Source organism: Lampetra fluviatilis, chromosome 22 (genome assembly GCF_964198595.1).
Source record: "Lampetra fluviatilis chromosome 22, kcLamFluv1.1, whole genome shotgun sequence".
NCBI classification, from domain to species: domain Eukaryota; kingdom Metazoa; phylum Chordata; class Hyperoartia; order Petromyzontiformes; family Petromyzontidae; genus Lampetra; species Lampetra fluviatilis.
In genome coordinates, this window is record NC_136296.1 from 12,593,387 (window position 1) to 12,619,014 (window position 25,628).

General features: G+C 48.3%; 1 protein-coding gene across 4 annotated transcripts; it reads left to right on the top strand.

Annotated features, from left to right (window-relative positions):
- The first annotated feature begins 294 nt into the window (after positions 1-294).
- Positions 295-24,182, top strand: LOC144938571 (uncharacterized). Of its 4 annotated transcripts, none has more exons than XM_078866520.1 (20): positions 295-523; positions 2,194-2,413; positions 2,844-3,089; positions 3,620-3,729; positions 4,489-4,614; positions 5,915-6,022; positions 6,615-6,653; positions 6,777-6,845; positions 7,858-8,004; positions 8,266-8,418; positions 9,006-9,158; positions 10,175-10,220; positions 11,130-11,230; positions 11,965-12,310; positions 12,458-13,126; positions 13,449-15,113; positions 15,443-15,808; positions 16,881-16,962; positions 18,288-18,378; positions 19,366-24,182. In XM_078866520.1, exons 1-19 carry the CDS (start codon positions 473-475, stop codon positions 18,376-18,378), a joined length of 4,788 nt encoding a protein of 1,595 aa, XP_078722646.1. In that variant the 5' UTR covers positions 295-472; the 3' UTR covers positions 19,366-24,182. The 4 variants fall into 4 exon arrangements, with proteins under 4 accessions (XP_078722646.1, XP_078722644.1, XP_078722645.1 ...); XM_078866518.1 differs by having other exon boundaries at positions 15,450-15,808; XM_078866519.1 differs by having other exon boundaries at positions 12,458-13,111; positions 15,450-15,808.
- Positions 24,183-25,628: the final 1,446 nt, after the last annotated feature.

Genomic DNA, 25,628 nt, shown 5'->3' on the forward strand with positions numbered 1-25,628 from the left:
GTCACATTTCTCACCCCCCCCGTCACACATCGTCACAAATGTCTGACCCCCCCCCCCTAGGTGCGTCACGTCATTTATGGTTGGCCCCATAGCTTATTTTCAACCACGTCCCTTAAAGCCGAAGAGAGGGCGTGGTCTGACAGAGGGGGCGTGGTCTGGTATCGGGGGGCGTGGTCTGGTAGTGGGGGGTGGAATTTGGCGGGGCGTGGTCTAATGAAGGGGCGTGGTCTAACGAAGGGGGCGTAATCTAACGAAGGGGGCGTGGTCTAACGAAGGGGGCGTGGTCTAGTACAGGAGGCGTGGTTTGCCAGAGAGTTATTTTCAACCGCGCTGTCAGCCGCCGCCGCCTGTTCCTGCGGCCTGTTGTCGTCCACCCTCTTCGCTCACCCCTCGCTCTCTCCGCGCGGCCGCCCTCTCCGTTGTCCACCCCCTCCGTTGTCCACCCCTCTCGGCCTCTGCGCCGCGGGGGGCGATGAAGAGGAAGCGGCCCAGCGCGGCCGGGAGGAGCGGCGCCGCCAAGAAGGTGCGGGCTGCGCTACCAGGGCCTTGCGCAGGCCTCGCTCTGTATTTCATAGTCCGCATAAGCAAGGGCCGACTTGTGTCATTCTAAGGGTTTATAATTATACTTTTCACAACGTATCATCGTTAGGCACGCTCTATCGACTGCTGGATGACACAGGTCGTACCGCGCTCTTAAGTTTACCGGAGTCTGTATAGGTCCCCGAAGAGTGGTTGCAACCGCCTATGCTCGTGTGAATTATGGTTTTAAATTTCATATTGCACAACTTATTGTAAGAATTGTGTTGCGTGTTTATCAACGTAAATAAAATAACATTTTCAAATACCCGCCCGTTAGCCTAATGGAATGTTGTCGGACCCAAGGCCTTCCAGCGGTGGAGGGACGGGTGGCTGTACAATAGGAAACACGAGATGTGTTGATGGCTATTTCCCGACAATATCACAGGCAACAGCAACCCGGCTACATTGAAGAGGCCGGACTGCCGATGACACTCGGGGACACCGAAACCAATCCAGGGATTTGTACTGCTGATGATGGTGGTGGTGATAATAATGGTCGGATGAAGTCTCCCTCATGACAAGGGGATGCCTTCAATCCAGCAGTGGGTAGATGATGGCAGATGCGATGGAAGGATTCACTGATTGGGAGGTTTTGTTATAACATAAACATCTTTTTCTTTATATTCTTGTTTCTTTCGGTAAAGTCACGTAGAAAGTGATAATTTTTATTATTTAATATTTTTATTATTTCCCTTCTACGTGACTTTACCGAAAGAACCAAGAATATGAATCCCTGCAGTCGCGACATTTTTAAATCAAAATCTTTCTTTTTTAGAAAGTTCTGCATTGGATATTTTGGCCATTTTCACTGATGAATGGCTTCGTGTGGGAGGCGACCGGAGTGCCCATAGAATATCCACGAGTGGGGAACACCGTCAAATGTCCACAGCTGAGCCACCAACCATCTCTCGATAAATCAATTCAGTTCCAATATTTATTATCGTTTATTTCCCCAGTGTTGCAAATGTATTTTTTCAAGAGCATTTTTGTTTATATTGGGGTGGAGCAGGTGCTGCTGGGGTTAGTGCTACTGCTACAAATCCAGTGACCCGTGTTTGATTGCTGGCCACGACTGACATGAGTGCGAGCAATGTGTGAAGCCGCCGTGGGTATCCCCTCGCCAGCGTTGTCAAGTGCGGTCAAACAGCCCTCGTGACCTGCGCAGCGTATGGAGGCCTTAATCCAGCAGTTGATTGATAAAGCGCTGTAAAATGTTTTGCCATGACCTATAGTGGATTTACATTGTAAAATATGCCAAGTTGCAAGACAGCTTTCAGAGTGAATATTGTCACATTCATTAGGCGTTACTGTCACACTCTCTGGTTTTAGAGGCTTCTGTGCACATTGTTCCCACGTTAATGGGGGTACAGACTGTTCAGTTGATTCTATGAGTAGAGTCAGCCTTGAGAGCGAGATCTCTCTTAACATTTGAGTGGTTCCAAACTAACTTCACCTGGCATGCCAGTTTTAAGATACATTATTCATCAGGCCACTCCTGAAGCCATCCCCTGGCTTAGCAAACTTTACAGGAATGTATGAAGCATTGCTGATCAACGGCCCCATCATACGAGAGAAGAGGATGCACTCAACTTTGGTATTGTCGTGTGACCGCAGAGTTTGGTGGTCCAGGTGACGAATGGGCTCAGGAGCAGAGTGGGCTCGTGGATCCAGGGGATTTTCCGGCAGGACAATGACAGCGAGTCGAGGGTTACTTGGAGCGATGACAGTGGCTCCTCCTGCGAGGAGGCGGAGGAGAAGCAGGCCTCTTGCGGCGACTCCCTCGTGCGCGACCCACCCTCCCCCAGCAGGGGTAGCAGCAGCAGCAGCCCCACTCGTACGTACTGCACAGCGCCCCCCTCCCCCGGCTCGGACAGAAGTGGACTTGACTATTTAAATGTGTTTAATGTAATTTGTTTTAAATTATTATAATGCCACCTGAGCATCGCATATCTTCCACGATCGAATAACTGCCCGCGTCTACGGTAGTGTTTGTGCATTGTGTAACTTTCACAAATCCGAATTTGCCAATTGGATGACCTTAATAATTGGGTGCGTTGGTAATTGTGCGGCCCTCACACCAACATGTAATAACTAAGAGTGGGCTCAATGTTTTGCCAGCTTTATTCGACCGGATTAAGAGAATGACTACAATAAATCCACAGACTGAGACTTAAAAAAATTCCACAGTTTGCCGTCAACCAGACTAAGACTATGACTGAAATTAAACACGCTTGGTAAATTTACACTGGTCGTTCGTGTTACAGAAACAAATGCCCATGGCGCCAGCTCGACTGCTGAACACAGGGCGCCTCTTGGCAACGACCGTCCTGAACATGGGCCCTTCAGAGAGGGGTTCGCTTTTAGGGGCCCCACGTCCCCAGCTAAGGCACGCCTACAGAAGCCCCCCCCTGCCAGGCCGTGCAAAGACGTTGCGACGCAGTACGAGGAGGATGACGACATGTCTTCTACGAGCGGCTTCTCGTCACGCCACTCCGACAGAGGTATCACTGGTATGCCAACCGGATGCTGGGGGGAAGAGCGAACTTAATTTTGTAGCACAAGCACATACGAATGACATTTTTGTGTTAAGTTTTGTTGTTGTTAGCGACTTATCTGAGAGAAAATCGGCCACATTTAGCAAAGGGTTTCCTAAAACTTTCACACAAATCCGTCGCCTGGGCTTTCGTGCCTTGACAACTGAGGAGCGCATTAATCTTCCCTCCTGATGATGTCATCACTCACCGTGTGTCGTCATCTCATTGTGCAGCTTGAAACAACGTCACTAATTACATACGTCCGAGGACAAACGTATATTGGAAAGCGTTACTGCCCCATGCGGCTTCTGGGTAGTTCAAATGGGGCTCAATGGAGAGACAGATTATTTTTTTACTTTCAGCTTTGACTTTAGTTGGAACGAGAAAATCTGTGGAAGTTGGAGCAGCCCAGGGGACTTGCTCCTGGCAGCACAGCCAAGACATGAGTAATGCGCGGTCAGGAAGTGTGGCCACCCCTCAGAGTTTTCCTTTTTGTCCCATCACAGATACAGTCATGTCATGGACCCTCAAGTGTGAGGAGGCCCAGAGGCCTGGACACAGCATGACAAGTGCCAGCGACACGAGCAGAAGGAAAGGCTCTGCTGCGGTTCACTTGGTAAGTTACGCTGGGCTTCAGAGAAATTCAAGCTGTGCTTTTAAATGTTCTTGTGTGTCTAGTTGAAGCCATATCAGTGTGCGGTGCTCGCTCGCCTCTCGGCTGCACTGCTTGAAGTTGATAACCGCAACTGACACGAAAATTGCCGTTGTGTTCACTGTCTTGCATCAAGGGGTTTGTTCACTAATGAGGCCTGATGCTGAATGTACAATAAGTTTTAGTATGGTTCGTGTTTGATGCTGAAATGAAGCCAATACCGCTGGTAGCGATCTGCTTAGACGATGCAAGTGTTAATGAGAGAAGAAACATCAAGAAGACTTTTATTGTTTTCGACAATAACAAATTCAGTGGAGCCCTAATGATGTTTACTTTGGATTACAAAATATTGTACCGAGGCCTGGTTAAATAATCATTGACTGATGTTTTTGCACAAGGAGTAATAATTATATTTTGCATTCTGGATTGTCCTGTCGCTTCCAACGGACGAGCGAGCAGCCAGATAATGTTAAGATTGAATTCTGTGTTTTTATATGAGTTCTCACATGGGAGGCGAATCCCATCCGATACTTATTTTGCAAAATGTAATGTTTAATGAGACAAGCCTCCTCAGGCTTACCCTTCTCATTTTGTTTCGCACGTGGCCATGAACGTTCTCACCTCCTGCCCCAGCATTACCCACGTACGCGAGTGCATTTTGCTACCTTGCACAAGTTTGCTTTGGTTACTTGAGAGGTAAACTGCTGCGGTGGTCGCTTCTAGAGTTCGAAGAGACTGGCAAACGAATGCTTGGATAAGCAGAACGTGTCGTACAAGCGGACTCGTGTCGCCTACGACAACCCGGCACCTGCATTTTCATCGGCCTGCGCTCCACCAGAGCTTTTCAAAGTGAGCTGACATCTCCCCCCACCAATAATGTGACTTAACTCTTAATTGCTGGTCATAATAATAATAACGATGTTATACAACTCTGTGTCAATCCACTGCTGGATGATTGCATCCTTCACGCTGTGTCGGTCATGAGGGTTGGCCGACTACTTCACCACACTGGACAGTGTGGATTTGCGAAGGCGGGGAGCGATGAATGTTATTTGTAATCTGCCTGTTTGGAGGCAATCGTGTGTTGTATACACACAGCCCTTTGTTAATCCGATCTTGGATGAGGGCCTCCGCACACCATGCTTGTCATGGTGTTCATGTCACCATACTTCACCATGCTGGCCCATGCGGGTTGGTGACTGTGGGGAGCATAGATGTAGGAGCACAGAGGTACAGTACAACAATAGATTTTGCCGCACTGCTCTCAGTTTCCCAAAGCATAGGCCCTGAGCAGCCCACAACACCAGTCACACACTTGTTAGTCGCTCAACCAAGCACTACCTAGGCTACTTTGCTGCAAAGATCTGATGAGATCAGGCACATTCCAGGTGTTGGCCTTTTACATTTACCCTCGACTGTTTACTTGCTTGTACACCGTTCCTCTCACTGATTGTGTAGTTGTACTATAATCAGTCGAGGGATAATCTGCATGAGTGGACTTGCGCCTTGGGGCGTTTATTATTTGGCATTGTTATTCTTGGTTCTTTCGGTAAAGTCACGTAGAAGGGAAATAATAAAATAATAAAAATTTTACAAAAAAATTCTCACGGCGTTTCAATTGCAACACAAGCAATCGTCATCAGGTGTGAAAACCACAGCAAGAAAATTTGAAAAAGTGGCGTTTTTTTCTTGAGATAATTTATTGTTTTATTTGTATTATTTTATTATTTCTCTTCTACGTGACTTTATCGAAAGAACCAAGAATATGAATCCCTGCAGTCACGAAAGCTTTAAATCTACATTTATTTGGCATTGATTTGTATTTGTGCAGCATTTTCGATTTCTAATGTGACGCAGTTATTCTGTCCTGATTTCTATTTGCTTGGTTGCTGCACTCTATTTGGTTTGTTGTTGCCTTTGTCGTCTTTGTGACCCAGGTCATTCATGCAAATGAGGTTCATCCTGGTCTCTTGAGTTCTCACTTAGTAAAGCAAATTACCTTAAGCCCTCAAACTACAGGCAATACTTCTTAACATTCACGTAATTCCTTGTTGCTGAGTAAGGTGGAGACAGGGTATCCGGTTAGGGAGGGCGCGATGAGAATTGTGACTCGCGGGTTGACACGGACTCATGTTGTCTTCTATTCCAGGCTTCCTCCGAGCGTCCCGGCCGGACCGAGGCCGCACCCTGTGACGTGGCCCAGCAGGCCGTGCGGAAGATCCTCCGCTCCTTGGAGACCATGTCCTCCCCTCTCGCCGTGAGCACTCCGCTCCTGTCCTACTGCTTTCCAGACTAGCGCAGTGTTTCCCTGCGAGGGATGTCCACAGTAGGATATACACTACGTATGGCGTGTCCTCGAAGCAATGTTAGGGGTTTTTATTATTTAAAAAGCAATGTGAACAATGTCAAAAGTTGTAAATGGACTAAATCGGATCTTAATGGCTATAATACCGTAGTTTTGTTAAGACAGCAGATATGCTTGGGGGCACCAGGGCCATAATGTATGCCAGTATTTCGAGGACACACGGCATATAAGACAGTGTATACGACCCTTATACGCCATATAAAACAATACTGTTGTATTGTAAACTCATATATTGGGTGTTGGTCAGTGTGTAGAGTAAACACTGATTTGTGACTGCAAAACCACATACGTTTAATGCCTTGCACAAAGCTGTGCTGCGTAGACCAGTGCATTCTCACGAGCAGTATGCTCTTGGTGTCGTGCGTGCTCGCCTACGTAAGGTCTCGTTCACCAACACCTTTTGGGCCCTGTGTGAAGTGACAATCTCAGAATGGCATGCTGCTGCATGAACTTCTAAGCGTGTTTTTTTTTGTGCTACACGTAGGACGCTAAGAAGATTCCACTGACGGCATCGTGCATCGAGGTGAGATATAGATACTTTTAAAGTTTTTGTCTCCATTGTGCCCTTCGCGTTCGTCATAACCATCTGCGGTTTGTTTAGCTATGGTTTTCCGCTATAAGACATCGTGTTTTATTTTTTTGGCAGATGAAGAATGACAGAAAGCATCAATCAGAAACAGCCCCTGCTTTCTCGTCTCCCTTGAAACGCCTGCGGGTATGTAACGAGTTCAGACGGTTTGGTGCATACATGAATTCTAATGAGTGCTCACTGCAGTTGATAGGCTTTGACAGCAATTCCCTCTTGTAGAAAGGGGAATATTCGCAAAGTTTTTTGGGGGTAACATTTTGTACCGGGAACATCTATGACACGATGTATTTCCTTCATTGTGCGGCGCAGCAGGAGGTGTGTTTTAGATGGACAGCGAGTGTCCAAAATTGGCGCTCAAATCAATCCAGCGCCTTGACCCTTGCCCTTGACAGTGGGTTCTCTGAGCCTGTGGTGAATTCCCTTTGTGTTTCTCAGTGGGAAATTCTGCTGTAAATGTGCTGGTAATGTGCTTTTGTACCCGGTTGCATGTGTGAAGAAGGTGCTTATACAAGCAGTGACTGCAACTAAAACTCGATGTAGTGTATTGTGTGTCCTGACCTCTGTTCACACGGAAATTTTACAATTAGTTTTTCTCATTTGGTTCTGTCTGGCCGATGGTGGCTCTTCCTAACTGAAAATTTTAAAAAAATTCAATAAACATGGAGGGATCTCCTATCGTATCTTACACTTGTATACATCTCATATTACACTTGTGAATAATCTTGCATCTGATATCTAAATTATGTAACGTTCTTCTTGTAATCTACATGGGGCTGTTACATTTTAATAAATGTTTTTTTTTACATTCTCAATGAAACTTTTTTTAGTAATTTATTTTGGCTTAATTATGGCTGATGGCAATGTTAAGTATAGGGAAAGGGTTTGCATTTAGTGGATGCTTAAATGCCCCAGCATCTCGGAGAATCTTGCATCACATCTCATCTCAGTCATTCCATTGCCCACCTGCAGTTTTCTCTCTTTTTGACCTCGGGGGACCCTTTCATGGCGGCTGATTGTGTGCCACGCAAGGTGACGCAGCTCCCACCTGCAAGTGGGCATTAGTCCTTCAGCAGGGGGGCTACATTCGCTCTTTTCGTTATTCCAATCAAGTGATTTCATCGCGTTCCTTGCCAAACAGATTGCCGGCGTCTCGTGCTCGCCCACGGAGCACGGAGGGACGTGCCTCAAAGGCCTGCCACCGAGCGAAACTCCCGGTGAAACTCGGAGGGAACGCGGTGCACAGCGAACGCCTAAGCGCAGCCCTCGCGCCAGCGCATCCTCCACGGTGGGTGTTGGATCAAAGCGTCTCCCCCGGTTAAACACTTGTATGCATGACAACTTCATTGGTTTGGCTATGTCGGGCGGTGCACGGTCTTACAATAGATGTTTAGCCAGATCATTACCGTGGCTTCTAACCCAACAATCTATTATGAATCATAATATTGGCGGTTGACCAGTAGAGCATCCCTATGCTGCTACTAGATTTGACTCCGAAACATATGTTTCCAATTACACGGAGAGAGCTGTTGGACTCTTCTCTTGGCAGCACGTCCCTGTCGTGTGGCTTCAGCCGGGGACGAGGTCCGCGTCCTCCCCCGGCACGTTGGGCCGGTACTGCCGCCCGCCACTCGAGCGAGCGGAGATACCTGCGGCACGCGGCGAGCGAAGGGTGGCGGCGCACGAGCCCTCCCAGCAGCAGGTGTGACGCTTCACCCCAACGGTGGTGGAGGGGGGTAAACGTCGCCCTTCAGGGGATTCTTGTCACGCAACAGCATCGATGTTCTCTCAGTCTGTAGCAGCCTGGCGAGGTGTTCCCAGTCAGCAGGCGATGCGAAAGAAGTGCAACATACATACACGCATGTCCCTTCGATGTTTAGCTGCATGATGCGCAGCGATGGCACAATCGGATTGTCTTTGCCCTGGTGAGGGCCTCGCACAGTTTTCCCATTGCATTTCTGAGGCTCACGGTTGGCGGTCATGTCGAGTTCCTCGTGAGCAGTCAATTAATGTAGTATTTTGTTGTTATTATTACACTTGCTTACCCAGGAAACTTCACTGAGCCTCATGACTTACTCAGAAGGGTCCTGCCAGGTGTTCGCAGAAGGAGGCGATGTTGTTATTTGTAATCCCAAATCAGTTATTTGCAGGTCGTTTTGCAGCATTGGTATGTTTGGCCAATAGTTGCATTGTATGGTTTTAATACTTCTCACTGTGGTCAACCGGTGTCTTACAATGACACGCTCTCACCAACCTTTCCAACGAATGTTTAAATTTCTCTCATCTTAGACGACAGTCAAAAGTCCTCCTTTGGTGGTTGCGGAAGCAAGGGCTGAGAAGGAAGATCAGAGTGAGCGTGTGAAGAGGACGCCGGAGCGGAGGAGCAGTGGTCACTTCACGGCATTTCTGGCAGACGACGTGAATGACCTTGACAACATCGAGGTTGGTGTTGGACGCGTCTGTGTTGCGGAGGCTCGCTTGGGATGCTTGGTTGGCAAATTACTTGTTATCAACGAGCGAGGAGGCGTAGACATCACGGCGAGTGTATTTACACAGCTTGTCTGCATTCATGCAATATGTACGACTGCAGATTAACATCGCCTGTGAAAAAAGCAATTTCGTGATAGCCTCGTGCCGTAAGAATGGTGTGGAATGCAAAATGTACCAATGATGCGGTTTGATTATATAAGCGTTTGCTTGTATTGAATCATTGCTGCATCTCCCATGCACTCCCAGATAGGCCTTGTGGCTGCTGGGATGTCTAAAGCAGAAGAGATTTTTTTTTTGGATGGACAGTTGTGTGCAGGCGGCATATTGCCCGCTTATTTATTTTGTTGCTTAAATTCTCCACAACGACGCTAATAATTATTTTGTGATTTTATTATATGTGTGTTTTCTGCATTGTTTGTTTTTTCGTTAGTCACAATGTGCTCTTTTAAAAACCTTCACAGTTAACAAAAAAAGGGGGGGAAACGTCTCCAGTTCTTAAGTAGCTTTAGTTTCAAGGCTGAAACGCGGGGTAGTGGGGAACACACGGCCTGTGACTTCATTCCACACGGCACGTGGCCGCAAAAAGCCGACCACTTCAAAACTGCCCACAAATGAATACCGATCCTCCGATTAGCACGGTTATGCAAAGTACGGTGCGAAATATCTTCAACATACATCTTAGCCGCATGGCTACTTGGGAACTGCGACCCAACATCACTCGTAGCAAAGCAGGCTGCCGGCGTCGCACTTGCGCTGTTAAGGTACGAGCCCTGATTATTTGTATCGATATTGCTGGGTAACAGTCAGGCGTGCGTTAACGTCTGGCCCACCAGTGGAGTTTGAAAGTGCGATTTGGCCCCATCTCGGTCGGCAGACGGTTCCCCACCACCGGCGTGAGGGAGGATTCTCTCGAGTTGTGTGCGAGGTTTTTTTCTTCTTCTTATCCATTCTGTGTCCCCCTTGAACAGATGGAACCACCTTCCAACTCCCAAGCATTTAAAAATATTGACAAAGGTGAGTCATTTCACAAAGGAGCGAGCGACCAATCAGACATAGATCTTGCAAATACTAATTAAACAAAGATGCGTTTCGTGAAAATATGTTGTACGAGTAATCTTGATGTTTTAAATATGATACAGTGGTACCTCGGTATACGTCGTTAATTCGTTCCAGAAGGTGGTAGGACTTAAACTGAAAATTACGTCCACCAAACGAAATTTTGCCATAAGAAATAAAGGGAAAGGAAATAATCCGTTCCAGAGTATATGATATTTTATATGGCATATTATACATTAATGGGGTTGTATAAACTAATTTAGACACTACTTATTACTTGAATGCATAAATAAATTAAAATAAATTGAAATAAAAATTAAATTTAACATCACTTTACCTTGCTGAGAGGAGTTGATAGCCTACGAGGATGGTGGTGAGGAAGGGGAGGAGTCGTGAACGGGGTCTACGCGGGTACGCGGTGACTCATCCCGACCCATACAAGTTTTAGCAAGCGCGTCGTATCCCAAGACATTTTTTTCTCGTCAAAACACAACGTATACCAAATTGGACGTATTCCAAAGCGGTCGTATACCGTGGTATGACTGTATATCTTTCGTTATTGCATTACTTTGTTTACACGAATATATATATTTTAACTCAATGAATGTTTTTTCTTTTGCACATACAGTAAAATCTTACATTTCTGACCATGGCATATCTGCTCTGGTATTTGTGCATGGTGTTAACTGTCGACTTATAAAGATGTTCACTTATCCGCCTATACCCCAGTGCATGGCGAGTTTGATGCGACATGTTGTACTCTTAATGACATATTTATTTCGGGGTTTACATGTTGAGACCAGTGCTGTCAACGGTGGTACATTGTAATAGATGATGACGACGATGTTGATAATCCTTCCTGGCCAGGTTACATGTCCGGCTCGTCTTCCACCACCTCCTCGTCATCCTCAACGCCCACCAAGGGCCTGGTGACCAACGCTTCGGCCTCGACCCTCGTGCCGCCCAGTGTGAGTGTGGACCCCCCAATGTGTCCGCTAGAGGAGCGGGTTCCCCACGGAGGTTAACATTTGTCGAATGCGCGGAGGTAGGCTTGTGCTTGTAAGTGCCCCGAGAAGAGATCCGCGGCGATGCTGCTGGGGGGGTTGGGGACCTCGATCGGAGAGGGAGTGTGGTTGGCATGGGCCCTGGTGCAACGAATGAAATGTGGTAGCCCCCCTTTCGACTTTGTAGCCTAGTGCCTGGGCTCCGGCCTGTGGGCCCTGGAACAGTTGCACCCCCTGCAACGCTTAATTGCTACTGCACTCGTTCGTAGCGTTGTTTTACATTTTTTTAAGCTAACATTTTTTTGCAAAATCGATCGTTAGAGCTGTATTACTGTTACTGAAATTATGAAACCCGTAATGTCACTTTGTCGAAAGAAAGGGTTGATGTAATCGGGGAGAGAAGGCTGCTATGGAGGTGCCGCGTGTGCAGGATGGAGGAAGGCAGGTTACCGACATGCATTTGAGACCCCTGGCTTCCATTAAAGCCAGATGGTGGAATACTGTAAAAGCATAACATGGAGGTGGTGGTTCGATGTCAACGTTGTAGCAGCTGAGGATCTTCGCAAAAATAATTATGTCATGGCAGGGTGGGCAGGGTGTAGCAGCGTAAGCAGTAACGGCTTTGATGACCTCTTGAATTTGCCGACTGTGAGATGTGGTGATCGACACGCGTTAGAATAACGTTCTGTCTCCTGAAGAGATCTCCAACTTCCTCAAGACTCTCGGAAGACGCCGCAACCATTGGAGCGGAAGGAGGAGACCCTCTCTGCCCTCCTGCCGACGAGTCGAAGGGCAAGTCCTCGTTGTCAAGCGAGAGCAGGGCCGCCAGCGCCTGGGAGTGCGACACGTGCCTTGTGTGGAACTCCGGGCGGCGTCTGCGCTGCGCCGCCTGCGATGTGCCGCTGCCCAGCGTGCTGGCGCTTCGCTCCATGCTGGTGCCGCGCCCGTCCGGCAGAGACGCGTCTGAAAAGAAGGCGGGCGCCGGCGCCGCGGGGCAGGGCTCGGATGATCGGCCTGATGGCCCGTCACCGCCTGGCAGCACAGGTGAGAATGGTTTTGCATTTAGTTAAACCATTTAAATAAGGGAAGTCTCATTATCTCTTCTCACGGGGGTCCTGTATTGGGATGCTTGGTACACCAGTTAACCCACGTGTCCTACGAATATTAATCCATAAATCTTATCCCTTTCAGGGCTGGACAGCAACACAGAAGGGGATACAACCAGCGTGGAGGTGGCAAGCGACGCGGCTCAGGTGGAAGTGAACAACCCGGCGGGTCTTCCCACAATTCCACCGAGCGCAGTCGCATCCCAAACGCTGGCGCCGCAGCCGGGGCTCCCCGCAGGCGGCGTTGACATCGATGCCAGCACGGCTGGGAGCTCGGCAGCTTCTCAGATGAAGGCTTCTGAGATCGTTGTGCCCGGTGCAAGCAAGGCCGCTCCAGATGGCGCCGTGCCCACATCTGTAACCATCGGTCATACTTCCGAACCACCAAACACGGCACCGACGGCAGGGAATTGTTTCGGAAGCAAACCGATCACGTCAGCGGCTGCCGGAATGTCATTCCAGTTCGGAATCGGCGGTGGCGGCCAACAACCCCAGCCCGCGGCTGTGTCAGGTCTCACAGGGGTGGCGGCCGCACCCAAGCCGGGATCGGGCCAAGTGCTGGACCTGCAGGGGGACGTGGTCGGGAAGCGGTCGCTAGATGCCGCGTCTGCGGCGGAGAAGCAAACGCCACAGTTCTCGTTTGGATCCTCGGCGAGCGGCTTCAAGATCGACTTCTCCGGGCTGCAGCAGCAGGGCCTGGGCTTGAGCACGGCGTTCCGGTTCGGAGAGGCCGCCATTGGTAAAGATTGTACGGGTGGGTTGGCGATTGCCGTGTCTGTTCTCTGGTACAGTGCGTTGTGCAACTCGGATTTGTGTAGGGTTGAAATGCGACTGCATCTCAAGGGACATTACAGAAACGACCTTGCAGAGGCAGTCGGTTATATCTATATATTTACATCCGGAGAGATCTATTTACGATACGAGCAGCTAAAACTAATATATGCCGTTGCTTTAGTTATTACAAATTTTACCGTTGCAATACTAGCGTGATTTTCTTTGTAACTAATCAGCAATGTACATTAAGCTCATTTAACTTCATTGCTTTTTTTTGCTTTTTTTCCCAACTTGAATTTCAGATGGGCCCCTTGGCAATCCTCCAGCATCCAACACAGCCGCCCAGCCTGGCAGCACCGGTGTAGCCAGCAGCAGCAGTGACGCGAAGCCCAATACTACCGACGGGCACCAGCTGGCACAGAACTCGGTCGCGTCCAGCGTCAACTTGCCCGGCGTCGCTCTCATGACAAACCCCTCCTCGCTTATTGATCCTAGCTCCGCAGGAATCACAGCCGCTGCTGCCACCAGCGGATCGAACACCAGCACGGCCACCCCCGCTTCGTCCTATTCCTCGCCGATGCCGGGGCTGCACGCCGCGTCTGCCGCCTGTTCCGTGCCAGCGCCCGCTGCCCCTGGCGCAAGCAGCGGGATTTCGGCAGCCGCTCCGACTTCCTCCGCCTTCTCCTTCACATTCGAATCCTTCACTCGGGCCAACGGCAAAACGGACGCGGCGGTGAGCGGCACCAACACCGCCCCCAGCACCACGGCTGGCTCCCTTTTCACCTTCGCCAACACGGCCACCGCAAACTCAAGCGGTGGCGCGGCGGCCGCGCCGTCGTTTGTCATCGGGAACCCGCTGGGCACACTTGGCGGCTCCGGCTTAAACACCACGTTCAGCGCCGCTAGCTCCGCTGTGAACACCGTCAACAAACTCTCCTTCGCCTTCGGGAATCCCGCTTTGCCAACAACCAGCAGCACGGCGGTTGTCGCGCCAACGGTGGCGTTTGGCGGATTGGCGAACGGGGCTTCGGCTTCTGCGGAACCCGAATCGAGCGTTTCCGTTGCGGCTGCGGCAAGCGGCACGGGCAACCCTTTCGTGTTCGGCGTGACGTCGTCCAGCAGCAGCGCCGCAGGGACCACCGTGCCCACCTTCACGTTCGGCAAAAGTACCGCCGGCGCCCCTCTCCCGGCCTCCACCGCGGCTGGGAGCGCCCTCTCAGGAATTGGAAGCAACGCAGCCGCTCCCACCTTAACGTTTGGGCAAACGGCCCCACCTGTCGCCGCGCCAAGCGTCGCCGCGTCGCCGTTTACGTTTAAAGGCGGCGCCGCGAACGCCGTCGCCACGACCGCGGCGCCACTCTTCAACTTCGGAGCCATCCGTACATCGGGCAGCCTGGCGACGACCAACCCGTCGATATTCACGTTCGGGAGCGGCAGCAGCGCCGTGAGAACCAGCACGACCATCGCGCAGGCGCCCATCTTCTCGTTCGGCAGCGTGACGTCCGCAGCCACCGCGGCGCTCTCCACAAACGCGCCTCCGCAGGGCGCAGCCGGCGTCACGATGCAGCCGTTCCAGTTCGGGGCGACCGCCACGACCGCCGGGACCAGCGCCGGTGCGAACGGTGGCAACTTTGCTTTCGGTGGCGCACCTTCTGGTGCCGCCCCAGCTCCGACGTTTGCCAAACCAGAAGCGCCTGCCTCGGTGTTCAAGTTCGGAGCTTCTGGTGCTGCCAACAGCGGAGGAACGCAACCGGCTGGGTTCGCGTTTGGCACGACCGCGCCGTCAGCTGTCGCCACTCCACCGACCGTGTCGGCGCTGTCCTTTGGGCTGCAAGGTGGCAGCAAGCCAGAAGTGGCAGCTGGATTTTCATTCGGAGCTGCGGCTCCGGCTCCCGCACCTGCCCAAACTGCCGTGCCGCTGTTCAACTTCACAAATGCCGAAAGCAGCAACGGCAACAACAATGCCGGTTTGTATTCCGTTGCCTGTCACTGTTGAGAAGAGGTGCAGCCACTGTGTCGAAGTTGGAGATGCCCCATGAGCGAATGGATCCCAGTGGTTAATGAGCAGATGACAGATGGAGGTGTATTAACAAAACATATATATGCACTGTCCAGAGAACGTTAAATATCTCTTTATGTTGTTCGAATTTACCAGTAAATTGTGGCGACTTAATGGGTAAAACCACGTAGAAACAGACTATACCCTTCACTGAAACTTGGTTCCCTTATGGTAGCCTTGTGCTATGCGAATGGCGTAAGTAACATATGCACTGAATTGTGATTACTTTTATTTCAGGCTTTAGGTTTCCGTCCAACACCAATCCTGCAGCCTTCGGTGCTCAGCCCAGCAGTCAGCCAGGTTTCGGACAAACAGGCAATCCGGCGCCTGTGTTTGGATCCTCACCCAACCCCTCGCCAGTATTCGGACAAGCGGCCAATCAGCCGCCAGCCTTTGGGCAGGCCACCAATCAAGGGCTGGCTTTTGGACAGCAGGCCAACCAAGCTGCCATGTTTGGGCAAGCGACGAATCAGGCGTCAGCTTTTGGTGCTGCTGTGTCTGCGTTCAACCAGACAGCCAATCAAAATGCAGCATTCGCGTCGCAGTTTGGACAGGCGACCAATCCACCCCCTGCCTTCAATGCTACTCCTCCCTCCAACAACGGTATATATAAAAAATAACCTTTCTCTGCATGTTATCATATAGTTTTCTTTTTAATGCTTTACAACTAAGGTTTAAAGGATAATGTGCTAGTACTGTCTGTCTATCTGTAATGGAGGGGGGGATGACGCTTGTAATGCTATTCAGGACTGGAGAAAACCAGCCATGTTTACCAAAGGGTTGGCCCTGTGCCTCGTGACGTCATCCCTTTTACGTGGCTTGAATCGTAACATTATCGCTAATTAAATACAAACGCATGTTGGAAAGCGTTAAGAGTCCACGAATCTGCGTGATTTTCCTTAGTTATAGCTTTTTGTATGACAAATGAATTTCTTAAAGTGACGACGTATCAACTCTGAATGTAAAGTACAGCAAAGCCTTGTTATTTCGTTATTTTATAAATTCGGAATTGGGGATAATTCGGCACGGCTGCGCTTGGCGTATATACGGTGTATTAGTAATTTGCAATGAGGCGGATTGCCGTATCGAATGGTCTAATTTCTGCACACACGTGGAGCGATGCCGCACGCCTCAACCAGAACAACGACTCCGTCTAGTGGCGGCGTGCGTGGTGAGCGTTAGTGCAGATCCGTCGCTTTGGACTTTACCTTGTTTATGCAGTCTGTGCAAGCCAACCCTCTCAGAAATGTTGTCTACACCTACATCAATAAGTAGATAGGGACTGAAATATGAATTCCTTAGTCTGCGAGACAATTCCAAAGTTTTGGATATAACTGATGCAGGTGTGTCAGTGCGTATAGTGTGTGAAGAGTTTGGAAAACAAATTTGGAAAACACGTTTTGGCGCAGGAGGCACTGGGGGGAGTACCATTGTACATAATTCAGAATATTGGATAATCCGGCAAGGCGAATTAACAAGTGTTTACTCTAAATACAATGCCACGTTTCAGCACATGTTTCTGCTGGTGTAGACCCACATTTTAAGAATATCTTCTGACGATCGTCTTCCGCAACCAATAATGCAAACTCACCGGTGGATCTGTGCACAGTAGTAGGTGGGTTCCACTTTAACCCGGCCTCCAACACAAACGTCTCATTTGCGAGCGTGTCCTCAGGCTCGTCTCCGTTTGCGTTTGGAGCGAACCAGCCCACGCCGCAGGCCTTCCCTGCCTCGAGTCGTCCCACGTTCACTATCGGGTACGCCAGCACTCCGCTTATCTGTCCCCTCTACACACAAGTTATGACTATTATCGTCTTACTCACAATCCATGGGACGATAGTCCGTGGCTATCCACTGCACATTTTGTCTTTTCTTTCCACTTACCTCTGTTTTGTGCCAATGCTCAAGGAGTGAGCACATCTTTCTGGCACCGGTATTTTATGCGGTTGTCAAGTCTTCCTCTCTTTCAGGTTTCTTTCAATTTTCCGAACAAATACACTTGAAATTTTGCTGTTGTTGTCCACCCTACATATGTGTCCAAATAGTGCCAGGTATTACTATCATTAGCACTCTCGTTTATCCCGGTAAGTCTCACTGAGTCTCAAGACCTGTTTTTTTCAAGAGTCTCCTGTGAAGTTTTCAAAGTAGGGAGGCCCATTGATGTATGTATGTTGAACTTCTTTTGCACCGTACGTGGCCACCCGTGATAATCGGAGGTGTGATTGTTGCTGCTGTGTGTGACCCCTATTGAGTAATTTGTAGGTAATTTTTAAACATTGGGATGTTTTGGCGAATATCAGTTTGTGTTTTTTTAGCTATGCGAGGAATTTGGAGAACCTGGAGGGAAACCCATGCAGAACAGGGAGAGAACATACAAACGCTACACAGTAATTTGTCCGAGTGGGGAATTGCACTTAGATGCTTCATACTGTAAGCCACAAGTTTCACTCCTGTGTCACCCAAGTTGATGAAAATAACGTAATTCATTTATCGAGGAAATCAACACTGACTGAGTCTCAATACTTTTTCAGCAGGGTTCTGCCAGAGTATATTTGGCCCATTTAATTTTGAGGACTGCGTAGGTTTTTGTGGTTGTCCTGTCAAGCTCTCTGACCTGCTTGTTGTTTGGCATGATGTCTGAGATTTCGCTTCACATACTGAAAGCTTCTTAAGTTCCGGACAGCATTTGAAGAAGACATTAAGTGTCCCATATGCCTTCCTGCATGTGTGTGTTTGTGTCGGGTGGAGTGGGGGCGGGGTAGGTTAGCGCACTGCGCTACGAACCTGCCGATTCGAGTTCAATTCCCACGCACAGCCAAAATCAGTGGCGAATATCTGAACCGGTCCTGGGTCTCCCCTAGGTCGACTCAGCCTCTATTTATGACCTGATGCGATGTGTAAACATCATTTTCAGGAGACAAAGGGCGGCCAGGCATGGTTTTGGCCACACCACCATTTCACGTACCACGTTCAATTTCATGGGAGCTTGCTCACAGCGAATCCACCTGACGTTTTGTGTGCAGCCTTGTAGAGGGGAGATGGGGAATTACTATACTTGTACGTGTGCGCATTTACTCCACAGTTCGGCGGGCAGCAACCGGGGAAACCCCCACCGGCGGATACGCACGGCGCGGCGCAGGCGTGACCAGAACGAGCCGGCGCACTTCCACTGAGTACGGTGCACATCTCTCTGGCTTCACCGTATTTTAATACGAATGATAATCGAGCGCATTTGCTATTCGCTCCGTTCTTGTAGTGCGAGGCTACCACAAAGGCGCTATGTGTTTTTTTCACAGACACATGTTGTCTTGCCAGTAGGATGTGAAGTTGCTTTGTGCGATCCCAATTGAGTCGCTTGCGGGGTCATTTATTTAAATTGGGCAAATTTGGTCCATGTTAATGACACACAGTGGCCTTCTCTTTTCGAATTCCATCAGGGGATCTTTAACATCCGCCGCGTATTCGTATGGTTAATACACCTGCAGTAAACCTCTGGAACAAGTGGCAAATGCGCTGCGGCTGGGCAACGTCGCCACATCACCTGGGCCATGTCACCACCTCCGTGTTGTTGACCACCTATTCACGTGCGTGATTGCGGCGTAATTTTCACGCACGCTGTTGCCTTGGCTGTATTGTCCCTGTTTTCAGGCCCGCCCAGAGTGGGAGTTTGGAGGGGAGCAAAGGGGAAATTTTCCTCAGGATTCCATTAAAGGAGGGGCCCCACAATGGGCCTGTTTGTACCGCTTATGAACAAGGCCTCATGTGGGATTCTGCCCCTGGGCCTCGAGACCCGGACCTCGAGAACCTCTGGACAGCCCTGCCTTTTTCTTTTTTTGTCTATATTCTAAATCTATTTGCTGTTGTGGATTAAAAAAAAAAATTATTTGCCCTTTACGTGTTAGCCATGTATGTGTCACAATACACTCTGGGATCACCTTTGCAAATGAGATGTTCCTTCTCGTGGGTTATACAGGTAAGTTCTTATAATAATTATAACAATTCTGAACAGGCTATTTTATAGAGCAATCGATAGAGGCCTTCATCCAGCAGTGGGTTGATAAGGTGCTGTAAATTATTAGTTTTATAAATTCATCATAATTTGGTGACTGCAATATCATTCGAACAGTCATTGAGAAATCGTTGTTTTTCTTGGTGTGTAGGTCTGCACCTGGGATGAGGCATGCAGGTGTTGGTGTCACGCACGCTTGCTCCGGACTGAAGTTCCATCGGTCGATCGCTCCTCAATCCCATTCGAGAGGCTGAACAGCGCTCCTGCGAGCAACTGCTAGGATGCAAGGTTGTACCTGGAGTGAAGTTGCATGTCAGGAATGGAACGGATACCTTCTGCAGGCGACGACAAAGAGACTGCACTCTGTAGCCGACAGGCACACAAGGTGCATCGGTGCGCGTTTCGAACACCCTTCGGAAAGAAAGGGGCCTCGTCATGAATCTCTGGCTTTCTGCTTTGAGGTTTGAGTCCTTTAATAGGAGCGTTCAAAGACTAATGTGTTGAAAGGTAACAAACGAGCGAGCATTAGGCTGAGATGGTTTTGGAATACTATTAATTGAAATTCTTAAAATATATTAGCTTTACTTGAGTTGATGTCGGCTATGTTAGCGCGATGTATTATAAGGCCAATGTAAGTAACATGCAGTGTGTATGCATGGTCAGTCTGATATTTTTCAACTTTTTCCATATGCCAGCTCATGAATTTCCACATTGTACATTGAGCGAAGTGTAACTCAACTCATCTGTTATCACATAGCTTTGTCGATTGGCCTGTTCTCTTGTTTTAATTTGATATTGGTTTGTTTGCCACAAATCTATGTTGGCTAACTTAAAATCGTTAATGACCTTTTTAACGTGTAAGAAAGAATTTCACAAATAGTTGCCTAGAGCTGGCAGAGGTGAGGGGTACTAAGTTCGTCATAATTTCGTGGATATTGTACAATTTCATGTTACAACTTAAAATGTTAATATATTGCGATGTAACTCGCTAAAGTGATCGTTCTGATAATAATAAGAATAATTTGTCCATTGAATTATATCGCTGAATTAACAGAAAATTAACTGAAATGGCCAGATTTGCACTTGGTGTTTTTGGCCGAAAACAAGTCGGACGTTGAGAGTATTGGCTGAGGAAATGCTGCCGCTTTCTGCGATGCAGGGGACAGCTGCTGCTGTGCTGGCCAAGTTAAACATTGGGCAGAGGATTCTCGGGAGTTGTTGAAACGTTTCGGTTGCCGAGCCAGGACACAAGGCGAACAAATAGATCTGAAATGGAGTTGTGATGAATATGAGATGACGTGAACTCTCTGGCAGTGTGTGATCCGTGAGAATGCATTCAATGTCAAGCCATAACTTTTTGGCCTGCGGTCTGCACAGTGAGTGTTGCGCTCATGGTCGCAGCACAGGTAAAGCATGTCCTTAGAATCATTGCCAAAAAGAATAATACACATCTTTAGGATCACTGCAAACAAAAAAGCCCTGGGCTTGGGTAAATCAGTATTTATTGGTGTGTTTTTAAGGTACGATATTCACATTGGATTTGATGGGCTGTTGTTTTCAACAAAGACGCTGTGTGTAGTTTACATTTAAAACGTACATGTGTGAAGATTGTAACACGCATTTAGGTTGAGCCTACGGTGGAGCGAAGGGCAGGACATTTGTAAGTAAGAACTTAACTCCTCCGGCCTTTCTGACGTGTAGCTGCAGTACGCATTGGCACCTTAAGTTCGCATTGAAGTCGATTGCACATTGTCGTCGCCTATTTTGACGCAATACCGTATTTGATAGCTTCCGATGGGATCCCAAAAAATGTTTATGTTTAAAAAACTATTTACTCTGCGCAATGTGCAGCTAAGAGAATCGCGTTTTGGTATTTGCGAGTGGGTCGGTCGACTGTATTTGCTCCGTCTCTGGATTTGGCCAAAGTGAACTTCTGCCACCACCCAGTGGCGACCAGGGTTTGGTTTACTTCACAAGCAGGATGACCGGGGGGGGGGGGGGGGGGTATTTGGCAATAGGAATCACATGTGCCATTGGCTTGTTACGTGTACGCTACACTACTTACTGCCTATTGGAACACCACCGGCTGAAAGGCATCCAGGCTGCCAGGTCACCGCAGGTGTTACTGCTTGCTTCGTTTAGCTTTAGTTTTTGGCTTGGTTTGAGTACTCCTAACGACAGGTTATGCTGTTGTATTTGCTATAAGGTGAATGTACGTGACGATGCATCGCTGCATATTGTTCTCGTGACTGCTGGCAGAAGGGCTTCCGCGAACAGCAGCTCTAGAGAGGCCTTCTAGAGAGGCCCTCTGGAGAGTAATGGAATAATGTGTCTAACGCTGTTGTTTTCTTCAGCGGTTCAAACCACAATTTGGTCTTTGGCAATGCGTAGTTAATGAGCAAGCTGACAAACGTGTCACTTGCAATTAAATTGGTAAAGTATTAGCGTATTATACGTGAGACGTGAGCGTGTTTAGTGACGCTGGTTCGGCAATTCACTGCAAGCAAGACGTGAAAAGTGAATGGTAAACGTGGATGCACGATTGCAGGCGGTGCCATGATGTTGGTGTCGTTGGTATTTGGTCACCACGCATGTAGTCATTCATCCCCTCTCCTCTTCTGCCTCTCACGTCTTCTGTTATTTGTGCTGCCGTATCTCGCATGTCCTGTCTCACTCTTCTCAACCCGTTAGCCTAAAGAAACATAAACTGCCTATGTTTGCATTAATCATTAACGATGTATTCTCACATGCACAATTTGTATGCATAATCGATTTTAATTCATGATTCAGTGAATCGTTCAAGTTAAAAGTGCTTTCTTGCTTACTTGGGCATTGTGACAGTGCTCATCTCCTGTTTACAGCCATGAGCCGTTGGTGGAAATTCCACACTTCTATGGCCGGGTGCGAGTCTATCCATAGGACAGCCCGTGTTGACTTCCCCACAAAACGGTACTCATTTTATCGACTCCAAACTTCAAGTAATTACTCGGGCTGCATCTGACTCATTGGGCAACTGACTAGAACTCAACTGCTGATGCTCTGGTAATCATTCTTTTCTAGATGATGGACTGAGTTAATCCCCAACCAGGATTTCATCTCACAATCTCGTGATTGCGAGCTACCACTGAACCATCATTGCACGCGAGGCATCCCAGTATCTAATCGGAGTGGGGATTTGCGATATCAGCGTGGTCTTGTGGAACTTATTGCTTCACGTGCCTCTTGGCGAAACGCATTGCAACATACATTAGCAATTCACTATATTTGTTTTGTTGAGGAGATTGCGTTAAGCGAAGTGCATTGGATAGGGTGGTGAGTCTGCTCTGTCGGTCCAAAGTGTGTCCATATGCAACGTTGCCAGGCTCTGTCTACCATGTAAGTGGGCTACTGGAATAGGGAGCCATATGGATTTCAACAACGTCATCATCTGACCAATCTCATCAGTTCTCGTAAGCCGAGTAGATGTGAGGCTGGATAGTGCTTTGACGGGGGGGGGGGGCGACTGCCATGCACAGTAAGGTTGACATAGGTGGCTGTGGGACCACATGGTGGACAGTAGTACAACAATGTAGAGGGAAGTCAAGAAAATACGTTGTGCTGTACTTCTATGCTCCCCACCTTCAATTAGCGCGATCAAATAACCTCCGTGAGCGGCACGGCTCTCATCCAGCAGTGGATTGATAAAGGGCTGCACATGAGGGTGTATGTCGTCCAAGGAAGAATGAGGGAATTCGTGTAGGTCATTCATAGTTGTTTCCCATTCCAGCTTTGTTTTCTAAATATTTTTTTCTTGTTTCAGTGTGTGTGTTAAACACTGTCATTAAATTAGCCATGATGACTCTCACACTGCTGCATCATGGGCGTCTTAGTCAAGGCAGGCACAGGCTTGTTGTGATGGCACCTCAGGGGATGGTGACCCGACAGGATATGGTAAGGTGGAAGAGCCACGGTAATCCTACCGTCCATTTTGCAAAATATAATTTTGATCTCGCTTATCCGTGTTAATTTAATTTATGAGATATTTAAATTGCTGACGATATGAAATGACAAACTCGTTACTTAAAGTTGTAAGCAAAGAGCCATTGTCTATTAAATTTGTGCTTTTAAAAATGTTTTTCTAGTAATTTATGGTATTATCGATTACATGCTCTTGTCATTTTTCTATTCAATGGAATTCATAGTTTCCTGTGCAAATATCGGCAGGAGTGTGCATAAGCGTTTCAGATTGTAAAATTTGCAAGGATCAGAAGACATGTGGCCAGCTCATGTTGAGTGAACTGCAGTTGACAAGCTTAGTCACAGCAGAGCACAAAAACAAGTCAACAGCAAATGTGAAATACAATTACAAACTTACAGGAAACTGATATCGGGGTAACCATCACATCAGGAGTTCTTGCAGTGCGAAAAATTATGTCACGCTAAACCCAAATGCGTGCCAATTAGACACATTCACGCACAGAGTGAACTTTGGTAAAGGGTTGGCAGTTGCAGGGCTGCTCTGTCGGGCAGCCGTGCCGGTTGGTAACAGGGTTCTTGCACGACGTGCTTTGTGGTTTGCGATGGATAGCTTTTGGGTCGAGTCCTTCACCCTCCGCTGCATGCCAGCGTGCCGCGTGGGTCAGTCACCGCGGCCACTTTAGGAGGGTGCAAAGTGTAAGTAGCCTTTATCGTCGTACGTTAACCGCGTGCCAAGTTACATAACCACGTCGAGCGTATTGCTGTGCTGGTGAATATTGGCGATTGACTTGAATATTTTCGAATGGACTCGATAATACAACTGATAGCTCTGAAGGGGGAGGGGGGGGGAGTGTGGCTCGGTTGGAAGTTGTTCCTTGTTGATGTTCCCGAGGTGCAGAAAGTGCACTGTTGATGGATTGCCAGGCCTAATGCAAGGCAGAATGTAAATATTGAGTGTCACATTGCAATAATTTGATCGCGATAATAAATGATACACACTGATACCACCAACTTCAGCGTTCGCTGCATGCTTGTGGAAGAATACTGATTATGCAATTACCTGCGGCATTTTAAGTCTGCAGGTCTTTGTTCTGCGCTGGTCCATTTTTTTGTTAAGTGTTGCATAAGGCGTGAACCGTTCACAACTCGTGGTGTAGCTTATTAACCAGTGTGTGCAAGGTATTCATAAAGTAAGGTCCCTGGTTTACTACGAGGCCCGGAGCTCTTGACTAATGTTGAGTGTGTGTTGGGTGTGCAAGACAATTCCTTTGCAGGTATTGTCTACCTTGCCACGATTCCCAACCATAACCACAATTAGGCTAGAGCCGGGCCATAATCGGATTACTGTATTATATGACTATAGTAATTGGATTACTCTTCCTATTATTTGTTCAATTTATTCGACCAATCGGATAACACTAAAGAGTTGGAGGAAAAAAAAGTGTCACCCCTACTAACCCCCTCTCCCCCCACGTGCCCCTGGTCGGGAGGTGATGAGCAGGGCTTGGTGACATCAGCTACATCACGCCGGGCGTGGCTTGTAGGGGGTTTCCCGCCTTCAGGAGGCGGCTGTGGGGGTGGCTGACATTTTTAAAGGGGTCCAAGCGTTCAACCACAAAAAAATGGGTAAGATTGAAATTTTGGCTAATCGACTAAATCGACTAATTGTCCCAGGGAATCCAAAGGGATATGCATTTCGATAAAGTAAAAGAGGATGGTACTTTATGAATGCCTTTGCTTGTGTTTTTTTTTGTATTATCTAAAAACAAAGTATTATGTTCATGTTTGATAGGGGCAGCAATACACAGGAGGGAATTTGATAGTTTATGAATTACAGTCATAATAATCATCATCATCATTCCTTAACATTTGTGATGGTGGTGGTGTCAAGGTAAAACCTTAGGCTCGTTGTAAATATGAGTGGAATGACTCTGTCTTCCAAGGTCCACGTTACCACTGCAAAATTGCTAACTCTACCTCAAAGCGTTGCTTGTTGTAGTGTTTAATCTGACGGGGCTCAGGTGGGCGTGAGTACTGAGGCATTACTCCTGATCCGTGGGTAATGTTTCGGTTATAAAATGTGGTTAATTGTGCATTACTAGAATTGTATCTTCATGTGCATTGTGTGTGTGTGTATATACTGGGGTATTCGGTCTTCGCGAAATGCTCTTGCCCCAACTGCCTGTGTGGACCTCACCGGGTTCTTTGTCTTTGTGCATGGGTGGAGTCGTGGCATAGTGGTTGTTGGCGCCCTGTGCGGTGATTATCTGAACCCGTCATGGGCCTCTCCCCTCTGTCGACTAAGCCTTAAATGAGTAGCTATTGCAATCTTTAATCGTTAGCACTGGGGGAGACAGAGCCGGAAAGGCGTAGCGCTGGCAATACCACCACCTCGCGTGTCCCGGTCTTAACAGGCGCTCGCTAACAGCACTTGCCCCGACATCCTGTTTGTCTATA

Bases quoted from the DNA above. Each gene is read 5' to 3' on its own strand.
- LOC144938571 (XM_078866518.1), top strand. From the start codon at position 473: ATGAAGAGGAAGCGGCCCAGCGCGGCCGGGAGGAGCGGCGCCGCCAAG. The intron at 3,730-4,488 runs GTAAGTTACGCT...GGTCGCTTCTAG, and splicing joins GCTCTGCTGCGGTTCACTTG to AGTTCGAAGAGACTGGCAAA. The intron at 11,231-11,964 runs GTGAGTGTGGAC...TGTCTCCTGAAG, and splicing joins CGACCCTCGTGCCGCCCAGT to AGATCTCCAACTTCCTCAAG.